This window comes from Salmo salar, chromosome ssa21 (assembly GCF_905237065.1).
Source record: "Salmo salar chromosome ssa21, Ssal_v3.1, whole genome shotgun sequence".
In the NCBI taxonomy this organism is placed as follows: Eukaryota; Metazoa; Chordata; class Actinopteri; order Salmoniformes; family Salmonidae; genus Salmo; species Salmo salar.
Window position 1 is genome coordinate 44,444,034 of NC_059462.1, and position 15,433 is coordinate 44,459,466.

Consider the following 15,433-nt stretch of genomic DNA (forward strand, 5'->3'; position numbering starts at 1 on the left):
CGGTCCACACCGACACATGCTATAAATCAAGTTCTAAAAATAAGTGTACTTCACCCAGCCTGGGAACACCCCCAGCTTGAGTATGATGTAGGTGATCAAATAATATAGGTGTCCTATAGCCATGGATGACCTGCTGTATGCTCCCCAAGGAGGGTTTAACTAGGTAGGTGAGTAACCAACTATTGGCACCCAAACGCCTGGCTGTGACCCCTGGCTGGCTGTGACCCCTGGCTGGCTGTGACCCCTGGCTGGCTGTGACCCCTGGCTGGCTGTGACGCCCGGCTGTGACGCCCGGCTGTGACGCCCGGCTGTGACGCCCGGCTGTGACGCCCGGCTGTGACCATTGTAACATAAAGGCTGTATAAGATAGTCTTATAAGATAGTCTTCCCTGTGGCTCAGTTGGTAGAGCATGGTGTGTGCAACGCCAGGGTTGTGGGTTCGATTCCCACGGGAGGCCAGTACAAATTTTTTTTCTGCATGAAATGTATGTATTCATTACTGTAAGTCGCTCTGGATAAGAGCGTCTGCTAAATGACTAAAATGTAAATGTAAATAAGATGGGCAATACAACCTCTAGACATTTTTACACAAGCTTTCATTAAAACGTTACCTTGTAAATGATCTATCAATTGTGATCCCATAGTGTTACTCAGACATGTGATATCATTGTTTTACCTGCACTCCTTCCAGGTGTTGAAGATGGCCAGCTCCATGGCCTCCGTCTGCTCTGGCATGAAGCGGAACTCAGACACCATGTCCAGAGCATGCTCCGCAGGGTCACAGTCTCCCAGCTCAGCTGGAACACAACAGGTTACATACTGAGTACTTTAACCCCAACTCAGATACCAGATCCAGAGCATGCCACACAGTTACATACTGAGTACTTTAACCCCAACTCAGATACCAGATCCAGAGCGTGCTCCGCAGGGTCACAGTCTCCCAGCTCAGCTGGAACACAACAGGTTACATACTGAGTACTTTAACCCCAACTCAGATACCAGATCCAGAGCATGCTCCGCAGGGTCACAGTCTCCCAGCTCAGCTGGAACACAACAGGTTACATACTGAGTACTTTAACCCCAACTCAGATACCAGATCATGCTCCACAGGGTCACAGTCTCCCAGCTCAGCTGGAACACAACAGGTTACATACTGATTACTTTAACCCCAACTCAGATACCAGATCCAGATCATGCTCCACAGGGTCACAGTCTCCCAGCTCAGCTGGAACACAACAGGTTACATACTGAGTACTTTAAACCTAACCCCAACTCAGACACCCTAACCAACCCGAACTCAGACACCATGTCCAGAGCACGCTACCCAGGGTCAGTCTGCCAGCTCTGCTGGAACACAACCATATACATGAGTTCTTGAATAAAATCAAATTTTATTTGTCACATGTGCCGAATACAACAGACCTTAATAGACCTTAACGTGAAAAGCTTACTTACAAGCCCTTAACCAACAGTGCAGTTCAAGAAATAGACCTCTTCCCTATAGGCTCTCCCATCATTGATCAGGCCTACCACTGTTTTGTCATCTTAATGATGGTGTTGGTGTCGTGCTTGACCACACAGTCGTGGGTGAACAGGGAGTACAGGAGGGGACTAAGTACACACCCCTGAGAGGAACCGGTGTTGAGGATCAGCATGGCAGATGTGTTGTTGCCTACCCTTACCACCTGGGGGTGGTCCGTCAGGAAGTCCAGGATCCAGTTGCAGAGGGATGTGTTTAGTCCCTGGGTCCTTAGCTTAGTGATGAGCTTTGTGGGCACTACAGTGTTGAACGCTGAGGTTACCTTCACATTCTTGGGCACAGGGACTATGGTGGTCTGCTTGAAACGTGGGTATTACAGACTCTGGAGAGGTTGAAAATGTCAGTGAAGACACTTGCCAGATGGTTTGTGCATGCTCTGAATACACGCCCTGGTAATCCGTCTGGCCCCAAGGCCTTGTGAATATTGACCTATTTAAAGGATCTTGCTTGCTACGGAGAGCGTGATCACACAGCCGTCCGGAACAGTTGGTGCCCTCATGCATGCTTCAGTGTTATTTGCCTCAAAACGAGCATAAAAATATATTTAGCTCGTCTGGAAGGCTTGCATTACTGGGAAGCTCGCGGCTGGGTTTCCCTTTGTAGTCCGTAACAGTTTGCAAGCCCTGCCACATCCGATGAACGTCAGAGCCGGTGTAGTTGGATTCAATCTTTGTCCTGTATTGACGCTTTTCCTGTTTGATGGTTCGTCTGAGAGCATAGCGGGATTTCTTATAAGCGTCCGTATTAGGGTTCCTCTGGTTGCACGTGACATGCTGGTAGAAATTAGGTAAAACAGATTTAAGTATGCCTGCATTAAAGTCCCCGGCCACTAGGAGCGCTGCTTCTGGATGAGCATTGTTTGCTTACGGCCTTATACAGCTCGTTGAGTGCGGTCTTAGTGCCCGCATCGGTTTGTGGTGGTATATAGACATATGAATAATATAGATGAGAACTCTTGGTAGATAGTGTGGTCTACAGCTTATCATGAGGTACTCTACCTCAGGCGAGCAATACCTCGTGACTTCTTTAACATTAGACATCGCGCACCATCAGTTATTATTGACAAATAGACACACCCCTTTGCCCCTCGTCTTACCAGACGTAGCTACTCTGTCCTGGCGATTTACACAGAAAAACCAGCCAGCTCTATATTATCCGTGTCGTCGTTCAGCCACGACTTGGTGAAACATAAGATGTTACAGTTTTTAAAATGTCCCGTTTGTCTCGACCGTAGATCATCCAGTTTGTTTTCTGGTGATTGCACGTTGGCCAATAGAACCGATGGTAATGGTGATTTACTCACGTGCCTAAGAATCCTAACAAGACATCCCCCCTTGCTAACGCCGCCTTTTCTTCACGCGAATGACGGGGATTTGGACAAGTTCTACGGAAAGCAGTATATCCTTCGAGTCAGACTCATTAAATAAAAAAATTATTTGTCCAGTTCGAGGTGAGTAATCGCCGTTCTGATGTCCAGAAGCTCATTTCACTCATAAGAGACGGTAGCAGCAACTTTATGTACATAATAGGTTACAAACAATGCGAAAAAACTAACAAAATAGCACAGTTGGTCAGGAACGGCAGGCATCCCGTTCGGCGCCATTATATATCATGGTTAAGGCAATTTGCTATCTGGGGTCTGGGCTTGTTTTGCAATAAAAGTGAAGCTAATGAGAACCTGTGGGAATGTATTCTTCTGTCCCCATGATTTTGGTCACTGACTAAGGATCTATAGATTACCTGCTAGCTATTCATTAAATTTGTACATTTTGAATAATCCCTTTAAAAGGTTGCCCCCCACCCCTCCTCCTTAAATTACTAAAACCCACTAGGACACTAACATCCAAATCACATTCAAGCCGAGCAACAGACCTCCAATGACGCCTCACTCTCCTCCTTCCCTAAATAGCAGCATGCAGATAATGTCTGACTCTGCAGGCTGGGGGATAAATAGGGCGGCAGTGTGACTCTGCAGGCTGGGGGGTAAATAGGGCGGCAGTGTGACTCTGCAGGCTGGGGGGTAAATAGGGCGGCAGTGTGACTCTGCAGGCTGGGGGGATAAATAGGGCGGCAGTGTGACTCTGCAGGCTGGGGGATAAATAGGGCGGCAGTGTGACTCCGCAGGCTGGGGGATAAATAGGGCGGCAGTGTGACTCTGCAGGCTGGGGGATAAATAGGGTGTCACCATGTTATCTGGGTGGTGGAAGTGAGGAGAGACTCCGTTATCAGTGATGTGCTCCAGGATTATGGACAGACACCCAGCCTAGCTGCCAAACAGAGTGAAATCTAGCTACGGACTGGACATTCAGTTGGTGTTACATTCCAACCTGAGACATCGTTTGACTCACTGGCCATTTGGCTAGCAGAACAGAATACAGTCTGAAGAATAAGAGCTGAAACCCTGATATCTATTCCACCTAAAAAAAAAAAGTGTATATGCGAGTGTGACTGTTTTGTTTAGGAAGGGCCATTCTGAGTTCTGGCTAACAATAATTGAGAATAATAGTGTTTTTTCTGTATGTGAAAAGGGGCTATGTTGAGCTGTGGAGGATTTCTATGAAAAGGGGAGGGAGCGAGATCAAGAGACAGAAGGAGTGTGTGAGTGAGAGAGAACGAAGGAACGAGGCAGAGGGCTGGATTAGGAGGCATTTGTAGAGAGCTGGACACTAACGAGCTGGCATTTACCCCACAGAGGAGCTGGAAGAGTGGGAGGGAGAGAGAGAGGGAGGGGAGCTCGCTTCCTTTCAGAACAACCCTGGAGTGCTCATTTACAGTTGAAACAGTCAACAAGGACTGCAGCCTCAGCATTTCTCCAACCCTTTGGAAAGACAGTTCTGGAATGTGGGTACAGGGCTATCTTCCATTTTCCTTGAATACTCCACCATGTTAACAGGCTCTGAATACTACTGGGGTGCTGTGGGCTCTCCCTTCTGACAGATTAGATTCCACCCCCTCAGAAAAGTGCAACTCAGTGGATCTCATTCAAGAAGAGTGACAACCACAACAAGACATTAGGCCATCCTAGTTCTTACCTTGTAATGAGAAGGCTGCCAGTTCCACTGCTGTGTCCAAAGGACATTCTAACCTGTGACACAAGGAGGAGAGTGGACAATAGATTACAGCTGTCTGGATGCTGTTGCTTTCCAACATGGAGATACAGTACGCTCTAGGCAAGGAGACTGTCTGAAGAGATCAGTCACAGCTGTTAGACCAGGGAACTACTGAGGTAATACAGTACACTGGATCTACCAGCCTGTTTCTCTCTCCAGAGATCACGCTCTCACACACTCACAACCCTGTGTTATAGGCTCACCACACAGACATAACATGAACACTAATCCCCTGTATCGAAAACAGATACTAATATTCACACTACTTATAGATGTAAATAATTCCATTCCCCAACATCAAGTGTGTAATCCACTACTGTAGCTAAACCTCTTAGCATCTGTACCATGATGCAACAGAACAGATGTAGCCAAAATGAAATGTAATGATGTACTTAGCCTACAGACATCAAATATAATGAAGCACATGAACTATACACTGATCTAATTTACTGTACATCTACTATAAGAAGAGGACAACTGTTGAGTGAGGAGGGTTACTTACTTTCCACTGAGGAGGTCTTGCTTTAGTTGTAATACAAATAGATATCTGAAGGAACAAGAAGGTCATAAGTCCAGATAACTGACCAATCAATCCAATGTTCATCAACATAAATGTTCTAAAAACATTTGCTTGATTGAATACTAATAACACGACAATGACAAGCTGACCTGGTCAACTCCTCATGCAGGTTGTTGGGTTCTGAGGAGTAGAACTTAACCCTCATGTGAAGGCAGTATGGAGGTCCGACTGCACAGAGAAATAGGGGAAGGAAGAAAGAGATGAAGGAAAATAACTTGGTGTGAAAGTTGGAATGCCAGTAATGAAATCAATCCATTTCTGGCTGTTACATGAAAGCACCAGTTTATCCATTGTACGTCTCTACAGCTCTAGGTCTCCATTGGTACAGAAGGAGACAGTAGAAGTAATAGGTCATGCATCTCCAGTGACTGTTAGGTAAAGAAGATACTTACTTTTGACTTGTTTTTTTATGCTTTTTGTGATGTCAAGCCAATGCTACAAAAGATGAAAAAGACATTTGTGAGGCATGAACAGAGGTAGAGGCTGGGGTTTAGGAGAGAGCGCATGTGTGTGAGTGAGAGAGAGAGAGAGAGAGAGAGAGAGCGGTTCCCTCATCGCGCTGATGATGGAACCGAAGGTCTCTGCCACACCCCTCTTTCACACTCCTCTCCCCCACATTCCTCTCTCTCCAGTCCTCCCTCCCGCTCTCCTCTCCCTCCCCTCTCCCTCCTTCCTTCCATGCCCTTCACACCATATCAGCATGCCCAAGCTGCTGAATCTCTGACTGAGGCAGTTCAAAATAACTTTCTGAAAAGAACTAGACTTGAACTTCCCATAAGAAAAACCCTACATTAGAAAAACAAAAGTACGTAAACTGAACAATGTTATTCAAATCACTATTCCAGAGAAGAGCAATTCCAGTTGAGAGTGGATAAATCTAACCAAAAACAAACCCCTTCCAAATTTCTAGTCAGAACAAGGGTGGGTTGTAATTGGTTGTCTGTACTTACCGGTACTTGTGCAGAGTCCATGAAGCGTAGTCCGAAGTAGTCCTTCTCTACGATGTCCAGATGATACATGACCTGGTCAAACAGCTCCTCACCCTTGGCTTTTTTCTGACAGGACCGAGAGAGGTCAGAGGTCACATCACACAGTCATTAGTCTGGAAGCAATGTCATCAACCTAATCAATCATTCAACAGACTAGGTCAAGACTTTTCACTGGGTTCTCTTTAGTATCTTGATAATTGTTTAATAATTCAATTATTTGTAAACTGTTGCTCAATGGTATTCATTATGGTCAACAATACAAATATAATGAGCTATTGTAGTGAAGTTTCACTGAGGCACCACTGGTGGAAAAGAGAAAATGGGGATCTGTTTGGTACTCTTCCCTGATATTCCATTCCCCAGAGCTGGTGTTGATTTCATTGCCTCTGACTAGAAAACACCAGAAAGAGAGACAAGCACTAAGTAGAAGACATTATTTTGCTGGCTTCACCCGTTTTAAAAATCACGCACATTGCCATGCTCAGAATCAGACAGAGAGCTAACCAGTGCTACTCCTGTTTGTAGCCTGCTGCTGTACTAGGCAGTTCACTACACGGCGGAGCCAACTTTAAAACAGCTGGAAGGAAGGACAACCAAACGGGGGTTTGCCATGGCAACCTATTCGAAGGCACCTGCACAGCGGGTCAGTGACTGTCTCACGTGATCCCAGTCAGCCTGACTACACAGCGCCCAGCGTGGAGCCCTGTCGTGTAGAGACTCTCAGCGGATGACTGATCCGAAGTCAGCCTATTAAAACAAACCGCTCCCATTGACTCCCCCTGTCCTGCCTCACCGGACCAGAGTGGAGAGACACAGCAAAAACAAAAGCCGCGGGTTGGGTCGGTCACGCCGCGGGTTGGGCCGGTCACGCCGCTGGGCCGCGGGTTGGGCCGGTCACGCCGCGGGGCCGCGGGTTGGGCCGGTCACGCCGCGGGGCCGCGGGTTGGGTCGGTCACGCCGCTGGGCCGCGGGTTGGGTCGGTCACGCCGCTGGGCCGCGGGTTGGGTCGGTCACGCCGCTGGGCCGCAACTTTGAGCTCATTTGTGTTCAAGGTGACTGAATGAACAAAGCTTATAGAAGAGGAGAAAACAGCCCTTGTAGTGGATGGGAGAATTCACTTCATCCTTCAGACTGTTACTTTCGTGAACACAAGCAACTTATTACTCAGAGGAGACATTCCCAAGTGCTCAAACAAAGCTAACTCACCACACTAAAGACGGAGGTTAATCATAAAACGTTACCACATGCAGCAAAGCCTGCAACAGTATCGCTAAAACCTAACATGCACATTACCGGTTGTGACACTGCTGTAGACATAGATAAAGCACACACACACACACACCCCTGCAGGGGAACAAACATTGACATTAGCAGTGAGGACACATGCCTGCCCTGCCCATCTCTGGTCCAGCATGCTATACAGAGGGTGTGGTCATGAGCAGAGGGGTGGATGGTGCCATTGCACAGTTCTCAGTGTTAGCCCGAGCCTGCCAGATACTCACGCAGGCCCCATGAAGTTGGCATAGCTCACAAAGCAGCCCCGCGGCCAGGGACAATAGACACAAAGCAGCCCCGCGGCCAGGGACAATAGACACAAAGCAGCCCCGCGGCCAGGGACAAGAGACACAAAGCAGTCCCGCAGCCAGGGACAATAGACACAAAGCAGCCCCGCAGCCAGGGACAAGAGACACAAAGCAGCCCCGCAGCCAGGGACAAGAGACACAAAGCAGCCCCGCAGCCAGGGACAATAGACACAAAGCAGCCATTGTGCGCTCCAGTGAACCCCAGGCCTCCCTGCCACACTGTTCAGAGGTTTCCAGCCTGCCCGGCCAACTATTTGCCTGGAGAGACAGTTACATTTCTAATGCATGCAAGTCAGAGAGCCACTGGGGCAGGACTGAGGGAGGGGACAATAAATATGGCAGCCCTCCTCCTAACATAGTCTTAAAGCGTGAGGCTCCCTCATTCAGACTGGAGTCCAGTAGCTGGAGGTGTCTGAGGAGAGGTGAATCATCAGGTTCTCCACTGTGCTGCCTGCTGTTGCAGACGTGTAACTCTAGGAAATCCTTTGGGTGGGCATACCCAAGCCTTCAACCATCTTGGTAAGGGCAATAAACATGCTACGCCACACAGTTTCTTTAACAGTTATTCTGGACTGTTGACTGACTAGCACTAAAACCTAACTCATTGTTAAATCAGAATGCATTAGGCCTGATTAGGTAACAACTTCAGTTTCTACTGACCAAGTGAGCTCAAGTCCCCCATGGTATCCTTACAGGGAAAAGGACTGGACAGTGAACATGCAAAGGTTTTTCTAAAATAAGTCCAGTCATTCATGTTTTACAAATACCAACCCATCATTAAGTTTCCAAGCCCTATGAGTCAACATGTTTATTCACTCTGTTTAATCCCACTATTCCAGCTCGTCCCAAGTGTGGCTGCTGTAGCAGCATGCTAGTCAGACATCACACAGAACATGTAAACAAAGGGTCAGCCCATTACACCCAAAGCTGTCTCAGAAGAACACTAACACAAGGCCTTGATGATTACAATCATTCAGTGAGTTATTGCCTGGGGAGCTCATAGACAGCCTAAACAGAACATTACGCTAACCAAAGGGAAGAAGAACACACAACTAAAAAAACACAGCAAACCAGAACTGCTGTGTTACACTTAAAGATGGAATTTGCAGTAGGTGGAAACAGCGCTACGGCCGCACCTCCATTGTTATTGTTGCTGAGCTGACGTCGTGCAGCATGGTTAAAAAATGACAGTACACATTGTGCTCTTATATTGTGCGTGCAATGATGTCGGAGGAGGGAAAAACAGTGTTCCGTTTTTACAGTAACTTATTTGTTGTTGAATATTACAGACGGACGTCATCAGGACTCTTAACGGTAGAGATACACAGTAGAGGTCGACCGATTAAAATCAGAATGGCCGATTAATTAGGGACGATTTCAAGTTTTCATAAAATCGGTAATCAGTATTTTTGGCCACCGATTTGCCGATTTTTATATATATATATATATATATATATTTTTTTTTAACACCTTTATTTAACTAGACAAGTCAGATTAAGAACACATTCTTATTTTCAATGACGGCCTAGGAACAGGGGTTAACTGCCTTGTTCAGGGGGGATTTGTTTTTGCAACCTTCAGTTACTAGTCCAACGCTCTAACCACCTGCCTTACATTGCACTCCACGAGGAGCCTGCATGGCAGGCTGACTACCTGTTACGCGAGGGCAGCAAGAAGCCAAGATAAGTTTAATGCTAGCTAGCAACTTATCTTATAAAAAACAATCAATCTTAACATAATCACTAGTTAACTACACATGGTTGATGTTAGATATTACTAGTTTATCTAACGTGTCCTGCATTGCATATAATCGATGCGGTGCCTGTTAATTTCGCATTGAATCACAGCCTACTTCACCAAACGGGTGTTGAGTTAACAAGCGCATTTGCGAAAAAAGCACTGTCGTTGCACCAATGTACCTAACCATAAACATCAATGCCTTTCTTTAAAATCAATACACAAGTATATTTTTAAACCTGCATATTTAGTTAATATTGCCTGCTAACATGAAATTGTGTCAAATCTCTAGCGTTCATTGCATGCCGAATCAGGGTATATGCAACAGTTTGGGCCGCCTGGCTCGTTGCGAACTAATTTGCCAGAATTTTATGTAATTATGACATAACATTGAAGGTTGTGCAATGTAACAGGAATATTTAGACTTAGGGATGCCACCTGTTAGATAAAATACGGAACGGTTCCGTATTTCACTGAAAGAAAAAAACTTTTGCTTTCGAGATGATAGTTTCCGGATTCGACCATATTAATGACCTAAGGCTCGTATGTCTGTGTGTTTATTATATTATAATTAAGTCTATGATTTGATAGAGCAGTCTGACTGAGCGGTGGAAGGCACCAGTATGTTCGTACGCATTCATTCAAACAGCACTTTCGTGCGTTTTGCCAGCAGCTCTTCGCTGAGCTTCAAGCATTGCACCGTTTATGACTTCAACCCGGGTGGGTATAATTTGTGGAACGTTCCAACAGGAATCTATTCCAAAAACTTCGTAAATAACAAGGTTGCCAAAAAACAACGCATACAAAGTTGTATAGCGACAGAATAAGATACCGGGTAGGGAGTGGTCTATTTCATTGCGTTTTTCACTCATCACGTTTATTCCGAAAAATGTCTGTCCTCACTCTGGTTGCCTATGGACAAACATTAAGAATAAGCTACGTGGTGAGTTGATGCCTATTCGGCAGCTAGTTAGCTAGGTTTGTATGCGTTGCTACTTTGTATGCGTTGTTGGTTGGCAACCTTTCACTTTACGTTTTTTGGAACAGATTCCTGTTGGAACGTTCCACAAATTATACCCACCCCTTCAAGCCTGTCAACTCCCAAGATTAGGCTGGTGTAACCCATGTGAAATGGCTAGCTAGTTAGCCGGGTGCGCGCTAATAGCGTTTCAAACGTCACTCGCTCTGAGACTTGGAGTAGTTGTTTCCCCTTCCTCTACATGGGTAACGCTGCTTCGAGGGTGGCTGTTGTCGATGTGTTCCTGGTTCGAGCCCAGGTAGGAGCGGGGAGAGGGACGGAATACTGTTATACTGGCAATACTAAAGTGCCTATAAGAACATCCAATAGTCAAAGGTATATGAAATACAAATCGTATAGAGAGAAATAGTCCTATAATTCCTACAATAACTACAACCTAAAACTTCTTACCTGGGAATATTGAAGACTCATGTTAAAAGGAACCACCAGCTTTCATATGTTCTCATGTTCTGAGCAAGGCACTTAAACGTTAGCTTTCTTACATGGCACATATTGCACTTTTACTTTCTTCTCCAAGACTTTGTTTTGCATTATTTAAACCAAATTGAACATGTTTCATTATTTATTTGAGGCTAAATTGATTGTATTGATGTATTATATTAAGTTAATATAAGTGTTCATTCAGTATTGTTGTAATTGTCATCATTACAAATAAATCAATAAAAACAATTTGGAAAAGAAAATCAGCCGATTAATCAGTATCAGCTTTTTTTGGTCCTCCAATAATCGGTATCGGCGTTGAAAAATCATAATCGGTCGACCTCTAATACACAGCCACAGCGAACACTTCTCAATGTTCCTAAATAATACCTTCCCATGAATATGAAGCTATTATTAATTATTAAAACAATGTGCAACAGACAAAACATTTTGCAACATAATCGGCGTAATGAATACACCCCTAAACTCCAAAAACTCTTCAGACAAACAGTGCACTATTCCATGTTGTAATAAGTCTCCAACAGCAATGCAATCAGAGGCATTGCAAAACAGAATAAACAAATGGAGAAGCACTGTATAGTTAAGCAATAAGGCACGAGGGGGTGTGATATACATGTCCAATGTACCATGGACTGTTCTTATGCACAACACAATGCGGAGTACCTGGATATAGTGGTTAGCCGTGGTATATTGGCCATATACCACAAACCCCAGCGGTGTCTTATTGCTATTATAAACATAATTAGAACAGTAACCATGGTATAAGGTCTGTTATAAACTGGGTGATTCGAATGCTGTTCTAATTACGTCGGTAACCAGTGTATAATAGCAATAAGGTACCTTGGGTGTTTGTGGTACATGGCCAATACACTAAACCACAGCTAAGGGCTGTATCCAGGGAATCTGCGTTGGGTCCTGCATAAGAACAGCCCTTAGCCGTGGTATATTGGACATGTGCCTTATTGCTTAAATATACCACATCTGTCAGCCAATCAGCATTCAGGGCTCAAACCACCCGGTTTATAAGTAGACCTATTGCATTACAGTGGAATACCAGAGTGGGATAAAAGATCAGGTATTCAACTGGTTTGACAGCTGGAATACCTAAGAAATGGTATCCCAGAGAAATAAAAGAGGACATTGAGGGACAAGAGCAAGTCTTCCCACTGGAGAAGAGTATCTCCATTCACTTGGCTCCTGGTAGGTCATAGGGCTGGGCAATATGGCTTAAAAATGTAAATGCATTTTTTTCCAACTTCCATTCACGAGACAGACGCAAAGCGGAGTGCCTAGATATAGCAATTACCTCTGGGGTTTGTGGTATTTTGGCCATGTACCACAAACCCCCGAGGTGCCTGATTGCCACTAAAAACTGGTTACCAATGTAATTAGAGCAGTACAAATAAAATGTTTTGTCATAACGGTGGTATACGGTCTGATATACCACAGCTGTCAGCCAATCAGCATTCAGGGCTCGAACCACACAGTTTTTCCACACACACACACACACAGTACCAGTCAAACATTTGGACACACCTACTCATTCCAGGGTTTTTCTTTATTTTAATTATTTTCTACATTGTAGAATAATAGTGAAGACATCAAAACTATGAAATAACACACATGGAATCATGTAGTAACCAAAAAAGTGTTAACTTCTTTGGGATAGGGGGCAGTATTTTCACGACCGGATAAAAAACGTACCCGATTTAATCTGGTTACTACTCCTGCCCAGAAACTAGAATATGCATATAATTAGTAGATTTGGATAGAAAACACTCTAAAGTTTCTAAAACTGTTTGAATGGTGTCTGAGTATAACAGAACTCATATGGCAGGCCAAAACCTGAGAAGATTCCATACAGGAAGTGCCCTGTCTGACAATTTGTTGTCCTTCTGTTGCATCTCTATCGAAAATACAGCATCTGTGCTGTAACGTGACATTTTCTAAGGCTTCCATTGGCTCTCTAAAGCCACCAGAAAGTGGAATGGGGTGTCTGCTGTCTCTGCGCAAAGAACAGCAGCAGAATTTGTTCGTGGTCAGCCTGGGGAGAGTGAGACTGAGATGCGCGTTCACAAGACTACTCCATTTTTTTCTTTCAGCCTTTGAATGAATACAACGTTGCCCGGTTGGAATATTATCGCTATTTTAAGAGAAAAATCACATAAAAATTGATTTTAAACAGCGTTTGACATGCTTCGAAGTACGGTAATGGAATATTTTGAATTTTTTTGTCACGAAATGCGCTCGCGCGTCACCCTTCGGATAGTGACCTGAACGCACGAACAAAACGGAGGTATTTGAATATAACTAGGGATTATTTGGAACAAAAACAACATTTGTTGTTGAAGTAGAAGTCCTGGGAGTGCATTCTGACGAAGAACAGCAAAGGTAATCCAATTTTTAGGCAGTATTTGCACGGCTGGATAAAAAAAATGTACCCGATTTAATCTGGTTACTAATCCTACCCAGTAACTAGAATATGCATATACTTATTATATATGGATAGAAAACACTCTAAAGTTTCTAAAACTGTTTGAATGGTGTCTGTGAGTATAACAGAACTCATTTGGCAGGCAAAACCCTGAGACATTTTCTGACAGGAAGTGGATACCTGATGTGTTGTATTACCTTTAAACCTATCCCATTGAAAAACACAGGGGCTGAGGAATATTTTGGCACTTCCTATTGCTTCCACTAGATGTCACCAGCCTTTACAAAGTGTTTTGAGTCTTCTGGAGGGAGATCTGACCGAACAAGAGCCATGGAACGATGATGGCCCATTAGACACCTGGCGCGCAAGTTCATGTTGGGTACCCTCGTTCCAATACGTTATAAAAGAGTATGCATTCGTCCACCTTGAATATTATTCATGTTCTGGTTAAAAAGGCCCTAATGATTTATGCTATACAACGTTTGACATGTTTGAACGAACGTAAATATATTTTTTCCCCTCGTTCATGACGAGAAGTCCGGCTGGCTTAGATCATGTGCTAACAAGACGGAGATTTTTGGACATAAATGATGAGCTTTTTTGAACAAAACTACATTCGTTATGGACCTGTGATACCTGGAAGTGACATCTGATGAAGAGAATCAAAGGTAATGGATTATTTACATAGTATTTTCGATTTTAGATCTCCCCAACATGACGTCTAGTCTGTACCGCAACGCGTATTTTTCTGGGCGCAGTGCTCAGATTATTGCAAAGTGTGATTTCCCAGTAAGGTTATTTTTAAATCTGGCAAGTTGATTGCGTTCAAGAGATGTAAATCTATAATTCTTTAAATGACAATATAATATTTTACCAATGTTTTCTAATTTTAATTATTTAATTTGTGGTGTTGACTTGACTGCCGGTTATTGGAGGGAAACGATTTCCTCAACATCAATGCCATAGTAAAACGCTGTTTTTGGATATAAATATGAACTTGATAGAACTAAAAATGCATGCATTGTCTAACATAATGTCCTAGGAGTGTCATCTGATGGAGATTGTAAAAGGTTAGTGCATCATTTTAGCTGGTTTTATGGTTTTGGTGACCCTGTCTTTGAATTGACAAAACATTACACACAACTCTTGTAAATGTACTGTCCTAACATACTCTAAATTTATGCTTTCGCCGTAAAACCTTTTTGAAATCGTAAAACGTGGTTAGATTAAGGAGATGTTTATCTTTCAAAGGGTGTAAAATAGTTGTATGATTGAAAAATTTGAATTTTGACATTTATTTGGATTCAAATTTGCCGCTCTTGAAATGCACCTGCTGTTGATGGAGTGCACCACGGGTGGGACGCTAGCGTCCCACCTAGCCCATAGAGGATAAAAATTGTGTTTTAACCTTATTGCACATTTATAAAAACACAGACTAGACAGCTAGTATAAGTCTTTGGCTAAAACGCTCCACGGTGAAGTGAGACGTTTCACTCTCTGCAAAATCTGTCCAAAATAAGCCCAATACGTTTCTATAGTCTTATTTTTGACCTAAGCTTGTAGCCTGCCTTCCGCCTTTGGGACAGCAACTCCCATTGTTAGGGTGGAGACATGAGCATCTCGTCATTATATTCAGATCTCTGGTGTAAATGGGAAGGTACACAGCACAGGAGCGAAGGAGACCAAAGTCCAAAAAGACAACATGAGACAAACACTCATAAAAATGTAAATACCAAAAATACTTGCAATACAGGCATATGGAATATGGCGCAAAAACATACATACAAATGAATTTGATATATCGCTCAGACCTAATGGGTCATGTGACCAGGTGTGCCGTAGAGGGATCATGGAATTAATTACCAGTGATCAACAGCACACAGTCCTATACATATACACACTGGCATGCAGGTCTCATGCCAAGACCAGAGAGGAACTCTCTCAGTAACCGCACACACAGAAGAGGGCAACGAGCTAGTA

At 44.0% G+C, this 15,433-nt stretch overlaps 1 protein-coding gene across 6 annotated transcripts in view; it reads right to left on the reverse strand.

Annotated features, from left to right (window-relative positions):
• LOC106582392 (band 4.1-like protein 5) overlaps positions 1-15,433 on the reverse strand; it is a 51,980-nt gene that overhangs the window by 32,982 nt on the left and 3,565 nt on the right. For all 6 annotated transcript variants that reach the window (XM_045704819.1, XM_045704820.1, XM_045704818.1 and 3 more), the window contains exons 3-8: positions 6,181-6,285; positions 5,623-5,665; positions 5,320-5,398; positions 5,153-5,197; positions 4,573-4,625; positions 677-797 (exon numbers count right to left, since the gene is read on the reverse strand). In XM_045704819.1, coding sequence (XP_045560775.1) covers positions 677-797; positions 4,573-4,625; positions 5,153-5,197; positions 5,320-5,398; positions 5,623-5,665; positions 6,181-6,285 — 446 coding nt within the window. The remainder of the gene's footprint in view (positions 1-676; positions 798-4,572; positions 4,626-5,152; positions 5,198-5,319; positions 5,399-5,622; positions 5,666-6,180; positions 6,286-15,433) is intronic.